Source organism: Hypanus sabinus, chromosome 19 (assembly GCF_030144855.1).
Source record: "Hypanus sabinus isolate sHypSab1 chromosome 19, sHypSab1.hap1, whole genome shotgun sequence".
NCBI lineage: Eukaryota > Metazoa > Chordata > Chondrichthyes > Myliobatiformes > Dasyatidae > Hypanus > Hypanus sabinus.
The window spans coordinates 777,022-797,457 of NC_082724.1; the positions used below are offsets into that span (position 1 = coordinate 777,022).

Below are 20,436 nucleotides of genomic sequence, written 5' to 3' on the forward strand. Positions count from 1 at the left end.
TACATGAGGTTTAGGAATCAAGGATCAGATGGGTCTATAGAGGAATATAGGGTGGCAAGAAAGGAGCTTAAGAAGGGGCTGAGAAGAGCAAGAAGGGGGCATGAGAAGGCCTTGGTGAATAGGGTAAAGGAAAACCCCAATGCACAAAAGGATGACAGGAGTGAAGGTAGGACCTATTAGAGATAAAAGTCGGAAGATGTGCCTGGAGGCTGTGGAAGTGAGCGAGGTCCTCAATGAATACTTCTGTTTGGTATTCACCACTGAGAGGGAACTTGATGACGGTGAGGACAATATGAGTGAGGTTGATGTTCTGGAGCACGTTGATATTAAGGGAGAGGAGGTGTTGGAGTTGTTAAAATACATTAGGACGGATAAGTCTCCCGGGCCTGACAGAATATTCCCCAGGCTGCTCCACGAGGAAAGGGAAGAGATTGCTGAACCTCTGGCTAGGATCTTTATGTCAATTGTCCACGGGAATGGTACCAGAGGATTGGAGGGGGGTGAATGTTGTCCCCTTGTTCAAAAAGTAGTAGGGATAGTCCGGGTAATTATAGACCAGTGAGCCTTACATCTGTGGTGGGAAAGCTGTTGGAAAAGATTCTTAGAGATAGGATCTATGGGCATTTAGAGAATCATGGTCTGATCAGGGACAGTCAGCATGGCTTTGTGAAGGGCAGATCGTGCCTAACAAGCCTGATAGAGTTCTTTGAGGAGGTGACCAGGCATATAGGTGAGGGTAGTGCAGTGGTTCATAAAGTCAGAAGGCATGGGATCCAGGGAAGTTTGACCAGGTGGATTCAGAATTGGCTTGCCTGCAGAAGGCAGAGGGTCGTGTTGGAGGGAGTACATTCAGATTGGAGGGTTGTGACTAGTGGTGCCCCACAAAGATCCGTTCTGGGACCTCTACTTTTTGTGATTTTTATTAACGACCTGGATGTGGGGGTAGAAGGGTGGGTTGGCAAGTTTGCAGATGACACAAAGGTTGGTGGTGTTGTAGATAGTGTAGAGGATTGTCGAAGATTGCAGAGAGACATTGATAGGATGCAGAAGTGGGCTGAGAAGTGGCAGATGGAGTTCAACCTGGAGAAGTGTGAGGTGATACACTTTGGAAGGACAAACTCCAAGGCAGAATACAAAGTAAATGGCAGGATACTTGGTAGTGTGGGGGAGCAGAGAGATCTGGGGGTACATGTCCAAAGATCCCTGAAAGTTGCCTCACAGGTAGATAGGGTAGTTAAGAAAGCTTATGGGGTGTTAGCTTTCATAAATCGAGGGATAGAGTTTAAGAGACGCGATGTAATGATGCAGTTCTATAAAACTCTGGTTCGGCCACACTTGGAGTACTGTGTCCAGTTCTGGTCGCCTCACTATAGGAAGGATGTGGAAGCATTGGAAAGGTTACAGAGGAGATTTACCAGGATGCTGTCTGGTTTAGAGAGTATGGATTATGAGCAGAGATTAAGGGAGCTAGGGCTTTACTCTTTGGAGAGAAGGAGGATGAGAGGAGACATGATAGAGGTGTACAAGATATTAAAAGGAATAGACAGAGTGGACAGCCAGCGCCTCTTCCCCAGGGCACCACTGCTCAGTACAAGAGGACATGGCTTTAAGGTAAGGGGAGGGAAGTTCAAGGGGGATATTAGAGGAAGGTTTTTTACTCAGAAAGTGGTTGGTGTGTGGAATGCACTGCCTGAGTCAGTGGTGGAGGCAGATACACTAGTGAAATTTAAGAGACTACTAGACAGGTATATGGAGGAATTTAAGATGGGGGGTTATATGGGAGGCAGGGTTTGAGGGTCGGCACAACATTGTGGGCCGAAGGGCCTGTAGAAAAAAAAATTTAAAATCAGACCTCCAGCACCTTGGGAAGATTAGGTTTAAATTAACTGAAATTTAGAAAATTAAGTGGGGTTTTTTGGAGCCTATAGATGCTTCTACCTTTACCCCTCCTGGCTATTCTTGCCCAACCCATCCCATCTCTGGGTCACCCATTACAGACCAGCCAACTCACCCTTTGCTGCCCTCCTCTTCTCATCTTGCTCTACAACTCTAACAGGATTGGGAGTCACGATGCAGGAAACATGTCTCTGATGGTGGGGAACGAATAGATCATGATGATGTGGGATTCATTAGGAATGACACAAGGAGAAGTTTCTTTACCTAATAAAGGGTGAAGTTAGGAGATTCTCCAACACAGTGGCAACTAAAACCAAATAATTCAACATATTCAGGAATTGCTGCCATTTTGTGTCAACACCTTGCATCTGGACATGGACAGCAGCTGGTTTTAAAAGATGTGGAGGGGAATGAGATAGCTGATGTTGCTGAACCTGGGAGAGGTCAGGGATGATGGCAAGAGAGAGGGGTTAGGTGTGACAGAGATCAGAGAATGATGGGTAGCAACAAAAGAGCTGGAATTGTACATGGACATACAGGGCTGGAATATCAAAGGAGGTGACACTGATCACAGTAAATGATAGAATCAGTTGGAAGGGCCAACTGATTCCATTCTCTAGGGTTGTTTATTTCAAATAACACTTCAAATATCACGAAGGACCTCAGTCTTCTCAACCCCTCTCTTGTAAGATACCTCAAACTCTGCAGTATAATACATCTGCTTTATACACTTAACAATGCTGTTTCATTAACGAACATGTGCCCCGGACATCAGCTGATCAATCCCCTCAGTCACACAGCTGCAATACTGCCTTACCACAATTCACTACCAACCCTGTACAAGTCTCAAATCACACACAGTTACCAATAACTTACCACAATGTTTGTCTCAATGACCTCAGGATCTTCACATACTGACTCAACGAAGAACACCTTGGTAATGGAAAACAGTTTTGAGTATCATTGAAGGAGAGAAAGGAATACATTTAGAAATATCTCTAACACTTGATTCTTATATTAAAGTCTTTTAAAAATTATTTGCATAAACCATTACCCAAATACAGTGGGCCCACACCTCAATGCCAATCTTTTTGCCCATCTTCATTAATCACACATTACATGTGTTCTTCTACACTAGTGGTCACCAACCTTTTTAAGCCCAAGATCCCCTATCTTGGCCTTACTGAAAGGCAAGATCGACCTACTAAATCGATTAGTCACATGCATGCACGCGGGCAGAAAAGACCGAAAGTAAAACCCCGCAACCTGGAAGTAGAAATAATGTGTGTACACCAGGGGTCACCAACAGACCAGTTTAATATTAACAATATTCTTGCAGACCAGCTGACAGTGGGGGGGGGGGGGGGTGTTAATCACGACCAGAATACAGAGATACTCAAAGGAGGTTCCTTATGTCCAGTCTACTCTGCAATTTAGTTTCCATGGCTCTCAGCACTTGCTTCTGTCCTGCTTGGCTCACGTTTTTTCTGCTGAAAAATCTTAACGAGTTTGCCTGTAAGTGCAGGGTGCTTGGACTTAAGGTACCGAAACAGTTTTGAGGGCTTTGTTACCTCATTAGACAGCCTCCAGGCCCGAACTCCAGCCTCCCGCCCGCCGCCAGACACTTTGACCAGGTGCCAAAGCATCTGGGTGGGGTGAGAAGACAAGGTCAGGGCTGGAGGTCCCCATGCCGGGGCCATGGGGGTCACAGTCCGGAGTGCGACTAACCGAGCGAGGAGTGCGACATGGCGTGCGCCCACCCCCCTTGTGGGATCTATCAGCCGACAGAAGTTTGGCTCCAGGGATGACTTTCAGTGGATTAGAGCGAGGTAGTTGCTCGGCTACTTACGAAACCGTGAGCCCGATTTAGGTCGTCTGCGAATATTTTAGCATTAGGTTCCCCACGAATATTTGTTGTGCTGAACAGGTTTAGAAGCGGCACCCATCTGTCCGCACTCCAGGCCAGTAGCAACAGCACCAGCCACACGAGACCAACCAGTGATCCCTGGTGTGAGGGTATTACTGCATTTAGGCAACTGATGACCTCATGTGGGTTCAAGTTCAACTGTGGGCATGACAAGGAATGAGGAAAGGTGTAGCTGACTCATATTATTTCATATCGCCAAATCATATCATTTCCTGGTTGGGGACCACTATAGTAGTGTGTAGTGCGTGGTGGGGGAGCTACACACATGCACAGAAAGAACGGAACTAAAACCCTGCGACCCGGAAACAATCTCCCAACAGTATCTGTGTACTTATTTTTCATTTTTTTCGAGATCTACTGGGAAAGTCTCAAAGATCGACCAGTTGATCACGATCAATGGACTGGTGTCTAAATGTCCATTAAATTTTGAGAGTACAAAGCTTGTATGTGCCTGTCAGGATAAAAATGGTCCCACATGGAGTATGGTCAAGAAGCTTTATGTACTTGACTTTCAAGATGAGGTAGTAAATTGGATTAGACATAGGCATTGTGGGAGAAGTCAGAGAGTGGTAATAGACGTCAGTCAGTCCTGACGAAGGGTCTCGACCCGAAACGTTGACTGCTTCTTTCAATGGATGCTGCCCAACCTGCTGAGTTCATCCGGCTTGATTTGACCACAGCATCTGCGGTGTCCCTTGTGGTAGTAGATGGTTGCTTCTCTATCTGGAGGCCTGTGAGTAATGGTGTGCCAGATAGATCTGTGCTGAATCTGATGTTGTTTGCCATCTATATAAATGATCTAGATGATTATGTGGTTAACCTGATCAACAAATTTGTGGATGACATCAGGACTACAGGTGTGTGGTGGACAGTGAGGAAGGCTATCACTGCAGACAAGTGTGAAGTGTTGAGTAGGACAAACCAGGTTAGGTCTTACAGTGAACGGTAGGGCACTGAGGAGTGTGGCAGAACAAAGGGATCTGGGAACACAAGTCCATAATTCATTGAAAGTGGCAGCAGAAGTAGACAGACATACTTTATTGATCCCGAGGGAAATTGGGTTTCGTTACAGCCACATCAGCCAAGAATACTGAAGAAATACAGCAATATAAAACCATAAATAATTAAATAATAATAAGTTAATCGTGCCAAGTGGAAGTAAGTCCAGGACTAGCCTATTGGCTCAGGGTGTCTGACACTCAGAGGGAGGAGATGTAAAGTTTGATGGCCACAGGCAAGAATGACTTCCTGTGAAGCTCAGCGTTACATCTCGGTGGAATGAGTCTCTGGCTGAATGTACTCCTGTGCCTAACCAGTACATTATGGAGTGAATGGGAGTCATTGTCCAAGATGGCATGCAACTTGGACAGCACCCTTTTTTCAGACACCACCATCAGAGAGTCCAGTTCCATCCCCACAATATCACTGGTCTTACGAATGAGTTTGTTGATTCTGTTGGTGTCTGCTCCCCTCAGTCTCATAGAACATCCTCAGCATCATCTGGCAGAAGTTAAAAGACCTCCGTCTCCTCAGGAAATAGAGACGGCTCTGACCCTTCTTGTAGAAAGCCTCAGTGTTCTTTGACCAGTCCAGTTTATTGTCCATTCATATCCCCAAGTATTTGTAATCCTCCACCATGTCTACACTGACCCCTTGGATGGAAACAGGGGTCACCGGTACCTTAGCCCTCCTCAGGTCCACCACCAGCTCCTTAGTCTTTTTCACATTAAGCTGCAGATGATTCTGCTCGCACCATGTGACAAAGTTTCCCACCGTCGCCCTGTACTCAGCCTCATCTCCCTTGCTGATGCATCCAACTATGGCAGAGGGATATGGTCAGAAAGAAAGTTTTTTTACACACTAGCTCTCAAAATATTAAGTTGGGATATGTTATGTTGAAGTTGTACAAGGCATTACAGAGACCTAATTTGGAGTATTGTGTGCAGCTTTGGCCATCTACCTAAAGGAAAGATGTAAATAAGGTTGAAAGAGAACACAGAAAATTTACAATGAGGTTGCTGGGACTGAAGGACCTGCGTATAAGCAAATATTGAATAGGTTAGGACTTTATTCCTTGGAACATAGAAGATTGAGGTGATATTTAATAGAGGTTTACAAAGAGTAAATGCAAGCAGGGTTTTTCCCCACTGAGGTTGGGTGGGACGATAACTACAGATCATACATAGGTTAAGGGTGGAAGGTGAAAAGTTTGAGGGGAACATGATGGGAAACTTGGTCAGCAGGAGACGCTCATGGATTCACTCCATAACCTTTACTTTTTTTAACCTAAAATCACCCTTATTTAACTTATTTGTACATACACCAAAAGATTCTTGCTATTTTCTTGGACTTATCTTTAAGAGTATATTGTGAATTTTTGAAGAAATGAGTACAGAGATGGCTCTTAGATCTAAAGGGCGAGAACCTGGGAAGAATTCTAACGGAAATGGTAAGAAAAAACAGACCGACCCTAAGCCTACTGAACTGACTTATGAAATGTTATTGGAGGTTCTAAATCAAAAATTTGAAGAACGACAAATTTTTAAACAAGATATAAAGGCTTTTCAAGATTATATGGATAAGATGGATTCAGTAGTTAACCAGCAGCAAGTTCTAATCACAACTCTGCAAGAAGATGCCCAAAAGCGAGACTTGATAATTGAAGAACCGTAGCAGAACTTACTTTCGACGATTAAACAGGTGGAAACACTTAAAGCCAAGAGTGTCGACTTTGAGAGTCGGTCCGGAAGACAGAACCTACGCATACTTGGTCTCCCGGAAGGTATTGAACAAGGGGACCCCACGAAGTACTTTGCTCAACTTTTAAAGGATGTGTTCCCCTCTGTATTCCCAGACAGTCCTCCGTTACTTGATCGTGCTCACAGAATTATGCGTCGATCACCGAGTGCTTCAGCTAAACCACTGGTTGTAATTGTCCGTTTTCATTATGTACGTGTTAAAGAGCAAATTATTTGTGTGGCTCGGTGTGTAGGGATGGTCAAGTTTCAAGATCACAATTTTCGATTAGTAGAAGATTTTAGTCCAGAAGTAATGAAGGCAAGGCTTCTTTTTAAACCTCTGATGTCTGAATGCTATGAGAAAAATCTAAAACCTGCGCTCTTATACCCTGCGAAGCTTAGAATCTCACCTCCGAATGCTCCACGTTGAGTTTTCCTTTCTACATCTAAAGCGAGAAGCTTTCTGAATGAGAACTTCCCTACTGCTACGGACACTCATCTCTAATAAATGAGTGATTTTGATCGTGCAAGATGGTTTTTATTTCCAAAACCAGATTTTGTTTCTGGCTATTGGTGTAGGTTTACTCTATATTTTATACTCTAGTTATTTTTTCCGACATACTAATCTTTTTATTTTACTTACTTCAACCACTGTACTTTATCCTTGGTTATTATTATTAATCCTTCCAAGGTGAATATTTTTTTATTAAGATGGCGGTTTTTTCTCTAAAATATTTTTTGCTTTTTTTTTATGATTTCACCTTTTTTTTTCTCTCGTCTTCTTCCTATAATGCATTTCTTATCACAGTTTAATTTTTTTTTGGTTTGTTTGGGTTTTAACCCGATTTATAAGTTACTAGTGATTATATTCTTTTTGTTTTTTTTTAACTACCAATTATATTAAGAAGTTTAGATTTAGTATAGTTATTATAATTTTTTTTAGAGTTTGGGTGGATTTTTTTTATATATCCTTTATATACAGAGTTGTCTTCTGCTGATATGGGGGTAGAGTTAGTTTCATTTTTCCCTTTTCCCAGCCTATCCTTGGCTGTGGTGCTTTTTTTTCTTCCTCTTGGGTGGGGGGGTGGGAGGTTTTTTTCTAAATTTTCTAAATTTTATGTTTCTTTTACCAGTTTTTTTCAGTTTTCTGATTTGGGCTGATTTTGAACTACAAATATGTCCGCGATGTTGTCACTTCCGGGTCCCCTCCTTATTTTTGTTCCTCTTCCGGGTGCATGAGTTTATAGTTTGGTTAACCCTTTATATACCAAAGGGTTGATTTTAGAATTATGGCTCAGACCATTAATTTTGTCTCTTGGAATACTAATGGTTTAAACCATCCGATTAAATGGAAAAAGATTTTCAAAGTATTCCAAAGACTTAATGCTCATATTATTTTTGTACAAGAAACTCATGAGAGGAAAGAGGACAATTAGCGCTTTTTTAGGTATTGGAGGGGTCAACAGTATCACTTGAATTCGATTGCCAAAGTAAGAGGAGTTTCAATTTTTATTGACTCCTCTATTGCATTTGTCCAACATGATATCTTTTCGGATCCGAATGGTAGATTTTTGTTAATTAGTGGCTTACTTTTTAACAAAAAGGTTGCTATGGTTAATGTTTATGCTCCAAATGTGGATTGTCATGATTTTTTAGGTCCTTATTTACTTCTCTACCTAATCTAAATGAATATAAGTTAATAATGGGTGGTGACTTTAATTGTTGTTTAAACCCTTCGATGGACAAATCTATATCTACTCACTTTACCCAATAAGTCGGCCACTTGTATTAACTCTTTTTTGACTGATAATGGAATTTTTGATATTTGGAGATTTTGGCATTCTAAGGACAAAGAGTTTTCTTTTTTCTCACATGTTTATCATTCCTACTCGAGAATTGACTTTTTTTTAATTGACTTTTGTTTTATTCCATTGGTAATTGGTTGTAATTATGATATTATAGCCATCTCTGACCAGGCTCCATTAAAACTTTCTATTAAATTTACGGATACAGCTTCTAATGCTAGACAATGGCGATTTGATTCTACCTTACTGCAAGATCCGGACTTTATTAAATTTATGAATGAACAGATCGATTTCTTCTTTTCAATTAATTCCACGGATGATATTTCTTGCGGAACACTTTGGGACACTTTTAAAGCATATATACGTGGATAGATTATCTCTTACTCTGTTGGTCTGAGAAAACGCATTAAGAAGGAAACTCTTCTATTGGTTGATAAAATTAAAGAGATTGACAAGAAACATTCGATCACTCCTAGTAAGGAGCTTTATAAACAAAAGGTTGAACTTCAAATGGAACATAGTTTATTACTTACATCTTCGATTGAAAATCAATTAATGAAAACCAGATCGGATTTTTATATACGCAGTGATAAATCGGGTAAACTGTTGGCTTGTCAATTGAAGAATGCTTTGGTTAAACATCAAATTACTAAGATCCATCAGCAGAATAGGGATCTGACAATTAACCATGATGAGATAAATAAATCATTTCAAGATTTTTATACCTCCCTGTATCATTCTGAATTCCCTCAAGATCGTAATACCATGTGTGATTTTCTTGGGAAATTGAATTTTCCAAAATTATCATCAGATGATCTTTCAATATCAGAAACTCCTATTACGGATGCAGAAATTAAAGGGGTTATTTCCTCCATGAATTCTGGGAAAGCACCAGGTCCAGGTGGGTATACAGTGGAATTTTTTAAATGTTTTTCTGCTACTCTTTCTCCTTGGTTATGCAGGGTTTTTGAAGAAGCAATTAGACTGGGCAATTTGCCACAATCTTTTTATACAGCTTCCATTTCTTTAATATTGAAGAAAGATAAAGACCCTACTGACTGTGCATCTTATAGACCAATATCTTTATTGAATGTAGATTCCAAGATCTTTTCCAAGTTACTGGCATCCAGGCTGGAGAAGGTATTACCCCAAATTATTTCGGAAGATCGGTTTTATTAAAAATCGCTATTCTTTTTTCAATGTTAGGAGACTATTGAATATTGTTTATACTCCTTCACATAGCACTTCAGAATGTGTTATTTCATTAGATGCGGAGAAAGCATTTGATAGAGTTGAATGGCCATACCTATTTAATGTGTTGGAGAAGTTTAATTTTAGTCCGACATTCATTTCCTGGATTAAACTGATATATCATACTCCAGTACCCTCGGTGCTTACTAACAATCAAAGATCTCCCTTTTTTCGTTTATTTCGGGGTACTAGACAAGGCTGTCCTCTTAGTCCATTATTATTTGATATTGCCTTAGAACCCTTGGCAATTGCTATCAGAGAATCACAGAATATTCTTGGCATTAATCGTGGGACAGATATACATAAGTTATCATTATATGCAGATGATTTATTATTATTTATTTCTAATCCTGAGAAATCCATTCCTGCAGTTTTATCATTGCTGGCTCAATTTAGTGTTTTTTCCGGGTATAAATTAAATCTTAATAAGAGTGAATTGTTTCCTTTAAATAGACAGGTTCCAATTCATGGAAATTTACCTTTTAAATTAGTTAATGACTCTTTTATTTACTTAGGGATTAAAATCACAAAAAACTATAAAGACTTATTTAAGGTTAATTTTTTACCCTTAATCGATCAGGATAAATGTTTGTTTACTAAGTGGTCACCACTATCTTTATCTCTGATAGGTCGGATTAATGCTATTAAGATGGTTATTTTACCCAAGATTTTATATATATTTCAAGCGGTACCGATTTTTATTCTGAAATCTTTTTTTGCTAATGTTGACTCAAAAATTTCCTCATATATATGGCAGAATAAAAATCCTAGGTTAGGTAAAATATATTTACAGAAGGCAAGGAAGGAAGGTGGATTGGCATTGCCTAATTTTAGATTTTATTATTGGGCAGTTAATATCCGATATTTGATATGTTGGTTAAAGGATTGGGATATATCTTTTAGCCCTCATTGGGTGAACTTGGAAATTAAATCTGTACAAGGATTTGCACTGGGTTCTATTTTAGGGACTTCTCTTCCCTTTGCTCTTTCTAAATTGCCGAAACGAATTGACAACCCGATAATTAAACATACTTTATGTATATGGTTTCAATTTCGGAAATTTTTTGGGTTGACTCAGTTTGTTTTAAATATTCCTATTGTATCCAATTTTTTTTTTAATCCTTCTATTATAGACCAAGCTTATTCAGCTTGGAAGACTAAAGGATTACTAAGATTTTCCGACTTATTTTTGGGTAATTGTTTTATGTCTTTTGAGCAATTATCTAATAAATATAATTTGCCTAGATTTCATTTTTTTTAGATATTTACAGATTAGAAATTTCTTAAATACTGTACTTCCTACTTTTCCAAATTTTGTGTCTTCAGGTATTTTGGAGAATTTATTTGAACTAAGCCCCTTTCAGAAAGGGCTAATATCAAAAGTTTACAATATAATTATGAAGATATGTTCAGAGCCCTTTTACAAGACTAAAAATGATTGGGAAAGAGAACTTAACCTTACTATCCCTATTGAGAATTGGGATAAAATTCTTCAATTAGTTAATACATCATCTATATGTGCTAAACATTCACTAATACAGTTTAAAGTTGTGCACAGGGCTCATACGTCCAAGGATAAATTGGCTCATTTTTATTCCTATATAAATCCTATTTGTGATACATGTCAGTCTGAGATAGCATCTTTAACTCATATGTTCTGGTCATGTCCACTTTTGGAAAAATATTGGAAAGATATTTTTGATATTATCTCTGCGGTATTGAACATTGATTTACAACCTCATCCAATGACTGCAATTTTTGGTTTACCAATGATGGACTCACTCCATTTATCCTCTTCCGCTTGTCGAATGATTGCATTTCTTACACTAATGGCTAGAAGATCTATTTTGTTGAATTGGAAAGAAATTAATCCTCCTACTGTATTTCATTGGTTTTCTCAAACTATGTTATGTCTAAATTTAGAAAAAATTAGAAGTGGTGTATTTGATACTTCTATTAAATTTGAAAAGATATGGAGACCATTTATTCAATATTTTCACATGATGTAATATGACCCTGTTCCAGGCCTATTTGATTTTCCAGTTTTGATTCTATATGTGTTGGAGAGGATCGGAGTTGACGACACTGATGACTTTGTATTTTTGTGAGATATTATAAACAGCCCTTTTTTTTCCATTTTTTTCTTTTTTTCCCCTTATTAGTTACTAGATTATTAGATTAGTTTATTGCATAATTTTTTTCTTTTTTGTTTTTTTTATTATACATTATGATATACATACATTTGCCTTGTTTATTTGTATATTGTATCTTTTATGATTTGGGAATACCCATTTATACTGTAATCATTGCTTATATATTCTTTCATGTTCAGTTGAATAGTGTATGTTTATAATCCCATTATCTATGTACCAATTTTATTTTGTTGATATTAATAATAATAAAAAGATTGAAAAAGATTATGGGAAACTTCTTCACTCAAGCGAGTCATGAGAGTGTGGAATGAGCTGCCAGCACAAGTGGCAACATTTAAGAGAAGGTTGGATAGGTAATATGGATGGTAGAAATATGGCCCTGGTGCAGGACAAAGGAAGTAGACAGTTTAAATGGTTTGGAACAGTCTGGACAGGCCAAAGGCTGTGCTGTACTATTCAGTGACTTCAAACAGTGATTGCATTCGATTCTACCTCCCCCTCTAGCAGTGTTTCAGATACCAGTTACCCACGTAAAGAACTTTGCTCTCAGATCCCTTTTAAACTTTGCCCCCCAAACCTTACACCCACATTTGCGAGTTCTGGGGAAGATGCTGACCATCTACCCTGTGTACATCCTCTCTCATGTACCACAATCAGGGCAACCCCCAGCCTCCTGCACTCAGGATCTCAACCATTATCAAAGTCTCCAATCAAGTCAAGAATCTATTCCTAATAATATTTCCTTTCAGTCAAAACAACCTTTAACGTCACACCCTGACCCCACTGCCTTGAAACCCACCCCTCAACCCCACAGTCTACCAAACTCATCATCTGAAACTCCATTTATCACCTGTAAGCCCAACCAACCACCCCTCGCCCCAACCATTCCTGATGCATCAGACCATAAACAGAATTAAGACATTCAACCCACAGAGTCTGTTCTGCCATTCCATCGTGGCTGATCCTAGATCCCGCTCAACCTCATACACTTGTCTTCTCGCTGTAACCTTTGATGCCCTGATCAATCCAGAAACTATCAATTTTGGCTTTAAATGTACCTACAGACTTAGCCTCCACATCTGTCTGTGGCAGAGCATTCCACAGATTCACTACTCTCTGCCTAAAAAAATTCCTCCTTACCTCGGTTCTGAAGTGTCACCCCTCAATTTTAAGGCTGTGCCCTCTAGTCTGGACATTCCCACCATAGGAAACATCCACCCTATCCAGTCATTTCAATATGGTTTCAATGAGATCCTCCTGCATTCTTCTTATTTCCAGGGAGTGCAGGCCCAAACCTACTAAACACTCATTTGTTAACCCTTTCATTCCCGGAATCATTCTCAAGAAACTCATCTGGACTCTTTCCAATGACAACACATCCTTTGAGAAATCAGGCCCAAAACTGTTGACAATGCTCCACATGTGGCCTGACTAGTGTCTTATAAAGGCTCTGCATTATCTCCTTGCTTCTATATTCTATTCCCCTTAAAATAAATGCCAACATTGCATTTGCCTTCTTTACCACAGACTCAACCTGTAAATTAACCTTCTGGGAGTCTTGCACGAGGACTCCCAAGTCCTTTTGCACCTCTAATGTTTGAATTTTCTCCCCATTTAAATGACAGACTGCACAATTGTTCCCTTTACCAAAATGCATTATGATACATTTCCTAACACTGTATTCCATCTACCACTTTTTTGCCCATTCTTCCAATTTGTTAAGTCCTGCTGCAATCGTATTGCTTCCTCAGCACTACCTACCCCTCCACTTATCTTTGCAACATCTGCAAACTTTGTCACAAAGTCATCAATTTCATTATCTAAATCACTGACAAACAATGAAAAGTAGTTGTCCCAATACTAACCCCTGAGGAACACCATTAGTCACTGATAGCCAACCAGAAAAGGCCCCTTTTCTTCCCCACTGACTGCCTCCTGCCTGTCAGCCAATCCTCTACCCATGCCAGTATCTTTTCTGTAATGCCATATGACTTTAACTTGTTAAGCAGTCTCATATATGGCCCCTTATCAAATGCCTTCTGAAAATCCAAATGAGTGACATCCACTGGACTAAGACTAATAGGCACTGGAGAAGTTTTTTCCCTACTGCGGTCACTTTGCTGAACAGTTAACTGTCGGCTAACTATTACTTGGATTGCACTACTTGTATGTTTAATCTATATTTTCATTTATATTTATCATTATTATTGTTATTATGAGCAGAGAGACAAATTCTGCCGGAAGTAAATTCCTTGTATGTGTACAGGTACTTGGCCATTAAAGTCTGATTCTGACGAACTCTTAACAGATTTGTCAGGCAAGGTTTCCCTTTACAAAAACCATGCTGACATTTACTTTTTTTTAATCATTAGTCTCCAAGTACCCCGAACCCTCACCCTTAATATTAGACTCCTGTGGTGACCCACTTCCTAGCGCACTCGAACCGGCTCACAAATAGCCAGCGCGCCGGCATAAAGGCCAGGCCCAAAAGGGCGCCAGGTCTGCTTCACCAACAAAGGCAAAAGCTTGAGCGGGACTGTGAATACGTGCCTCCTACAGCATCCGCGCCCGGGGAGGGTGGGATCAGGGAGCTTTAAAGCGAGGTCACGAAGTTCAAATAAAATCTTCTTTAACTGCAGTTTACCGACTCCGTGTCGTTATTTTAGCGCTGCGTGTAGCACACCGCTACAATTGGTGACCCCGACGGTCCAAACAATATTTGGACCGGAGATGAACGCTGCCGCACCTGTTCATGCAGTTTCGTTGAAACTGCCAAGTGTCTGGACGCTGCCACTTCACCTATGGTTCCAGCAAGCAGAAGCCCAATCCACGTTCGGCAGATAACCTCAGAGGACACACGTTGCTATTACGTGGTGAGCTCCCTCGACCAGGAGACAGCCGCCCAGGTTGAGGAGTTCTTACAGTCTCCCCCAGCGGACAGCAAATACATGGAATTCAAAGCCCTGCTCATAAGGACTTTCGGACTCTCATGGCGCGAGCGGGCTGCCCGTTTACTGCACCTGGATGGTTTGGGGGACAGACCTCCATCGGCTTTAATGAATGAGATGTTGTCTCTGGCCAGCAGACACAAGCCCTGCCTCATGTTTGAGCAGGCATTCCTGGAACAGCTGCCCAAGGACATACGCCTGCCGCTGTCTGATGCGGATTTCAGTGACCCCCGGAAGGTGGCAGCCCGGGCGGACTTGCTGTGGAAAGCCAAGAAGGTGAGTGGGGCGTCCATCGCACAGATCACCAGGCAATGCTCCCAGCAGCAAACCAGACCCGGCCACAGAGGCCGCTAACCCCAGAGGCAGGGGTGGGGAGCCCAACGAACAATGGTGCTTCTACCACCAGCGGTGGGGCACAGAAGCCCACTGCTGTAGCTCGCCCTGCAAGTTCCCAGGAAACGCCAGGACCAGCCGCCACTGATGGCTACGGCGGCTGGCCATCGGGATAGCCTCCTGTATGTGTGGGACAAGCCGTCGGGATGCCGTTTTTTGGTCGACACCGGTGCCGAGATCAGCGTCTTACCTCCGACGAGTTACAACACCCTCAACAGGGCACCGGAGGGCCGTGAACGGCAGCACAGTAAGGACCTACGGCACCCGTAGGTTGCAGCTACAGTTCAGCTCCAGCCAGTTCATGTGGGACTTCACACTGGCCGCCGTAGCCCAACCGCTTCTGGGTGCGGATTTTTTGCGGGCTCACAGCCTACCGGTTGACCTGCCCAGGAAGAGACTGGTCCACGTTGAGACCTTTCAGACGTTCTTCCTGGGTGCAGCCCAGTTGCCAGCCCCTCACCTCGACTCCATCACGAGTTCACCAGGGTCCTGGCGGATTTCCCATCGGTTCTGGCACTGCAGTTCACAGCGGCCATGCCCCGACACGGCGTACAGCACCACATCCCGACCCAGGAACCACCCCTCCACACCTGTGCTCGAAGGCTTCCTCCGGACAAGCTCTGACTGGCAAAGGAGGAGTTCAAGAGGATGGAGGAATTGGGGATCATCCGGCAGTCCGACAGCCCATGGGCCTCCCCCCTGCACATGGTGCCCAAAGCAACAGGGGGCTGGAGACCATGCGGCGACTACCGCAGGCTGAACGAGGCTACAACACCGGACCGCTACCCTGTGCCGCACATTCAGGACTTTGCAGCGAACCTGCACGGCGCACGGATCTTCTCCAAGGTAGATCTCGTCCGGGGATACCATCAAATCCCGATGTATCCGGACGACGTCCCCAAAACGGCTCTCATCACCCCGTTCGGCCTTTTCGAGTTCCTCTGCATGCCGTTCAGCCTGAAGAATGCCGCACAGACCTTCCAGCGGTTAATGGACGTGGTGGGATGTGACCTGGACTTCGCTTTCATCTATTTGGACGACATCCTCATAGCAAGCAGCAGTCGTCAGGAGCATTTGTCCCACCTCCGTCAACTCTACGCCCGACTGAGTGAATACTGTCTAACAATCAACCCGGCCAAATGCCAGTTCGGGCTCGACACCATCGACTTCCTGGGCCACAGGATTACTAAAGATGGGGCAACCCCTCTGCCCGCTAAAGTAGACGCAGTCCACCATTTCCCCCGACCCACCACAATCAAAGGCCTTCAGGAATTCGTGGGTATGGTAAATTTCTACCATCGCTTCCTCCCTTCAGCTGCCCGAATCATGCGCCCCCTGTTCGCCCTGATGTCAGGTCCGGGCAAGGACGTTACCTGGGACGAGGAGTCTGCCACCGCTTTCATTAAAATGAAAGAAGCCTTGGCAAATGCTGTGATGCTAGTGCACCCCAGAATGGACGTCCCTACCGCCCTCACAGTGGACTCATCCAACACGGCAGTCGGAGGGGTACTGGAGCAACTCATCGCGGGTCGCTGGCAACCCCTGGCGTTTTTCAGCAAACACCTGCAACCACCCAAGCTCAAATGCAGTGCTTTCGACCGGGAACTATAACCATATAACAATCACAGCACGGAAACAGGCCATCTTGGCCCTCCTAGTCCGTGCCGAACCCTTAATCTCACCTAGTCCCACCTACCCGCACTCAGCCCATAACCCTCCACTCCTTTCCTGTCCATATACCTATCCAATTCTACCTTAAATGACACAACTGAACTGGCCTCTACCACTTCTACAGGAAGCTCATTCCACACAGCTATCACTCTTTGAGTAAAGAAATACCCCCTCGTGTTTCCCTTAAACTTCTGCCCCCTAACTCTCAAATCATGTCCTCTAGTTTGAATCTCCCCTACTCTCAATGGAAACAGCCTGTTCACGTCAACTCTATCTATCCCTCTCAAAATTTTAAATACCTCGATCAAATCCCCCCTCAACCTTCTACGCTCCAATGAATAGAGACCTAACTTGTTCAACCTTTCTCTGTAACTTAATTGCTGAAACCCAGGTAACATCCTAGTAAATCGTCTCTGCACTCTCTCTAATTTATTGATATCTTTCCTATAATTCGGTGACCAGAACTGCACACAATATTCCAAATTTGGCCTTACCAATGCCTTGTACAACTTTAGCATTACATCCCAACTTCTGTACTCAATGCTTTGATTTATAAAGGCCAGCGTTCCAAAAGCCCTCTTCACCACCCTATCTACAGGAGACTCCACTTTCAGGGAACTATGCAGAGTTATTCCTAGATCTCTCTGTTCCTCTGCATTCCTCAATGCCCTACCATTTACTCTGTATGTTCTATTTGGATTATTCCTGCCAAAATGTAGAACCTCACACTTCTCAGCATTAAACTCCATCTGCCAACGTTCAGCCCATTCTTCTAACCGGCATAAATCTCCCTGCAAGCTTTGAAAATCCACCTCATTATCCACAACACCTCCTACCTTAGTATCATCGGCATACTTACTAATCCAATTTACCACCCCATCATCCAGATCATTTATGTATATTACAAACAACATTGGGCCCAAAACAGATCCCTGAGGCACCCCGCTAGTCACCGGCCTCCATCCCGATAAACAATTATCTACCACTACTCTCTGGCATCTCCCATCTAGCCACTGTTGAATCCACTTTATTACTCCAGCATTAATACCTAACGACTGAACCTTCTTAACTAACCTTCCATGTGGAACTTTGTCAAAGGCTTTGCTGAAGTCCATATAGACTACATCCACTGCCTTACCCTCGTCAACATTCCTCGTAACTTCTTCAAAAAATTCAATAAGGTTTGTCGAACATGACCTTCCACGCACAAATCCATGCTGGCTACTTCTAATCAGATCCCGTCTATCCAGATAATTATAAATACTATCTCTAAGAATACTTTCCATTAATTTACCCACCACACATGTCAAACTGACAGGTCTATAATTGCTAGGCTTCCTTCTAGAACCCTTTTTAAACAATGGAACCACATGAGCAATATGCCAATCCTCCGGCACAATCCCCGTTTCTAATGACATATTAAAGATCTCCGTCAGAGCTCCTGCTATTTCTACACAAACTTCCCTCAAGGTCCTGGGGAATATCCTGTCAGGACCCGGAGATTTATCCACTTTTAAATTTCTTAAAAGCGCCAGTACCTCCACCTCTTTAATTGTCATAGGTTCCATAACTTCCTTACTTGTTTCCCACACCTTAGACAATTCAATATCCTTCTCCTTAGTGAATACCGAAGAGAAGAAATCATTCAAAATCTCTCCCATCTCCTTCGGTTCCACACATAGCTGACCACTCTGATTCTCTAAGGGGCCAATTTTATCCCTCACTATCCTCTTGCTTTTAATATAACTGTAGAAACCTTTCGGATTTACTTTCACCTTATTTGCCAAACCAACCTCGTATCTTCTTTTAGCTTTTCTAATCTCTTTCTTAAGATTCCTTTTACATTCTTTATATTCCTCGAACTGTTGTCACTATACCTGGCAATCTGGCATTTCAGGTACTTCTTAGAAGGTAGGCCCTTCACCGCGTTCACGGACCACAAGCTGCTTACCTTTACGGTCACGAAGGTGTCTGACCCCTGGTCGTCCCGCCAGCAGCGCCATCTGTCCTACATCTCTGAATACACGACAGATGTCCAGCATGTCTCGGGTAAGGACAATGTCATGGCGGATGCGCTCTCTCGCCCTAACATTCATGCCCTTTCCCAAGGGGTAGACTTTGAGGCGCTGGCAGAGGCACAGCAGGCAGACGAGGAGATCCCGAGTTACAGAACCGCAGTCTCCGGTTTGCAGCTCCAGGACCTCCCCGTAGGCCCAGGTGAGAGGACCCTACTCTGTGATGTCACTACCGGCCAACACTGTCCCGTTGTCCCGGTAAACTGGCGGCGCCGAGTTTTCGACTCCATTCATAGCTTAGCGCACCCCTCCATCAGGACAACCGTCTGGATGGTCTCCAGCAGGTTCGTTTGGCACGGTCTCCGCAAGCAGGTCAGTGAATGGGCCAGAATGTGCATGCACTGCCAGACGACCAAGGTGCAGTGGCACACCAAAGCTCTGCCGCAGCAGTTCCACCCCACCCACTGGCGTTTCGACCACTTTCATGTGGATATCGTGGGCCCCCTGCCAGTGTTGCGCGGAGCACGGCACCTCCTCACTATCGTGAACCGGTTCACAAGATGGCCAGAGGCAAACCCGCTCACCGACACCACCTCCAAATCTTGCGCCTGGGCACTGATCCCACTTTGGTGTACTGGCCCACATTACCTCCGTCAGAGGCGCCCAGTTCACCTCCAGCCTGTGGTCAGTTATGGCCAGCCTTTTGGGGACACAGCTGCACCACACCACTGCCTACCACCCACAGTCGAACGGGCTAGTGGAGCGTTTCCACTGTCACCTAAAGTCGACTCTCATGGCCCGCCAGCGAGGAGCTAAATGGGTGGACAAGCTTCCCTGGTTCTACTCGGCATCCGCCCTGCACCCAAAGACGATCTGCACACTTCGTCGGCCGAGTTGGTGTACGGCACACCCCTGGTCGTCCCCGGGGAGTTCATACCAGTCCCAAGGGGGCACGACGAAGAACCCGCAGCAGTCCTGGGCAGACTATGCGAGAGGCTTGGCAACCTGGCCCCCATACTCATTTCGCAACATGGACAGAACCCGACACGAGTACCCAAAGACCTGCAGAAGGACCAACCACAACCAGTTTGTGTTTGTACGAAGGAGCGGGCATCGGCCACCGCTGCAACGGCCCTATGAGGGGCCGTTTACGGTGTTCATGAACAATGGGTCCACGTTCGTGCTGGACGTTGGGGGGGAGAGAGGAGGTTTTCACGGTGGATCGACTCAAACCGGCCCATGTGGACATGGCGCAACTGGTCGAGTTCCCAGCACCGTGGCGCAGGGACCGACCTCCCAAACAGGGTCCGGCCCAGGCTGTGGACATTGGGGGGGGGGGGGGGGTATCACCGGTTCGGGGGGGGGGGGGGGGTTATGTGGCGACCCACTTCCTAGCACACTCGAACCGGTTCACAAATAGCCAGCGCGCCGGCATAAAGGCCAGTCCCAAAAGGGCACCAGGTCTACTTCACCAACAAAGGGAAAAGCTTGCGCGGGACTGTGAATATGTGCCTCCTACAGCATCCGCGCCCGGGGAGGGCGGGATCAGGGAGGCTTTAAAGCGAGGCCACGAAGTTCGAATAAAATCTTCTTTAACTGCAGTTTACCGACTCCGTGTCGTTATTTTAGCGCTGCGTGT

General features: G+C 43.7%; 1 protein-coding gene across 4 annotated transcripts in view; it reads right to left on the bottom strand.

Moving 5' to 3' along the window:
• The window catches only part of LOC132377645 (6-phosphofructo-2-kinase/fructose-2,6-bisphosphatase 4-like), a 178,660-nt gene that overhangs the window by 35,247 nt on the left and 122,977 nt on the right, over positions 1-20,436 (bottom strand). For all 4 annotated transcript variants that reach the window (XM_059943833.1, XM_059943834.1, XM_059943836.1 and 1 more), the window contains one exon: positions 2,773-2,829. In XM_059943833.1, coding sequence (XP_059799816.1) covers positions 2,773-2,829 — 57 coding nt within the window. The remainder of the gene's footprint in view (positions 1-2,772; positions 2,830-20,436) is intronic.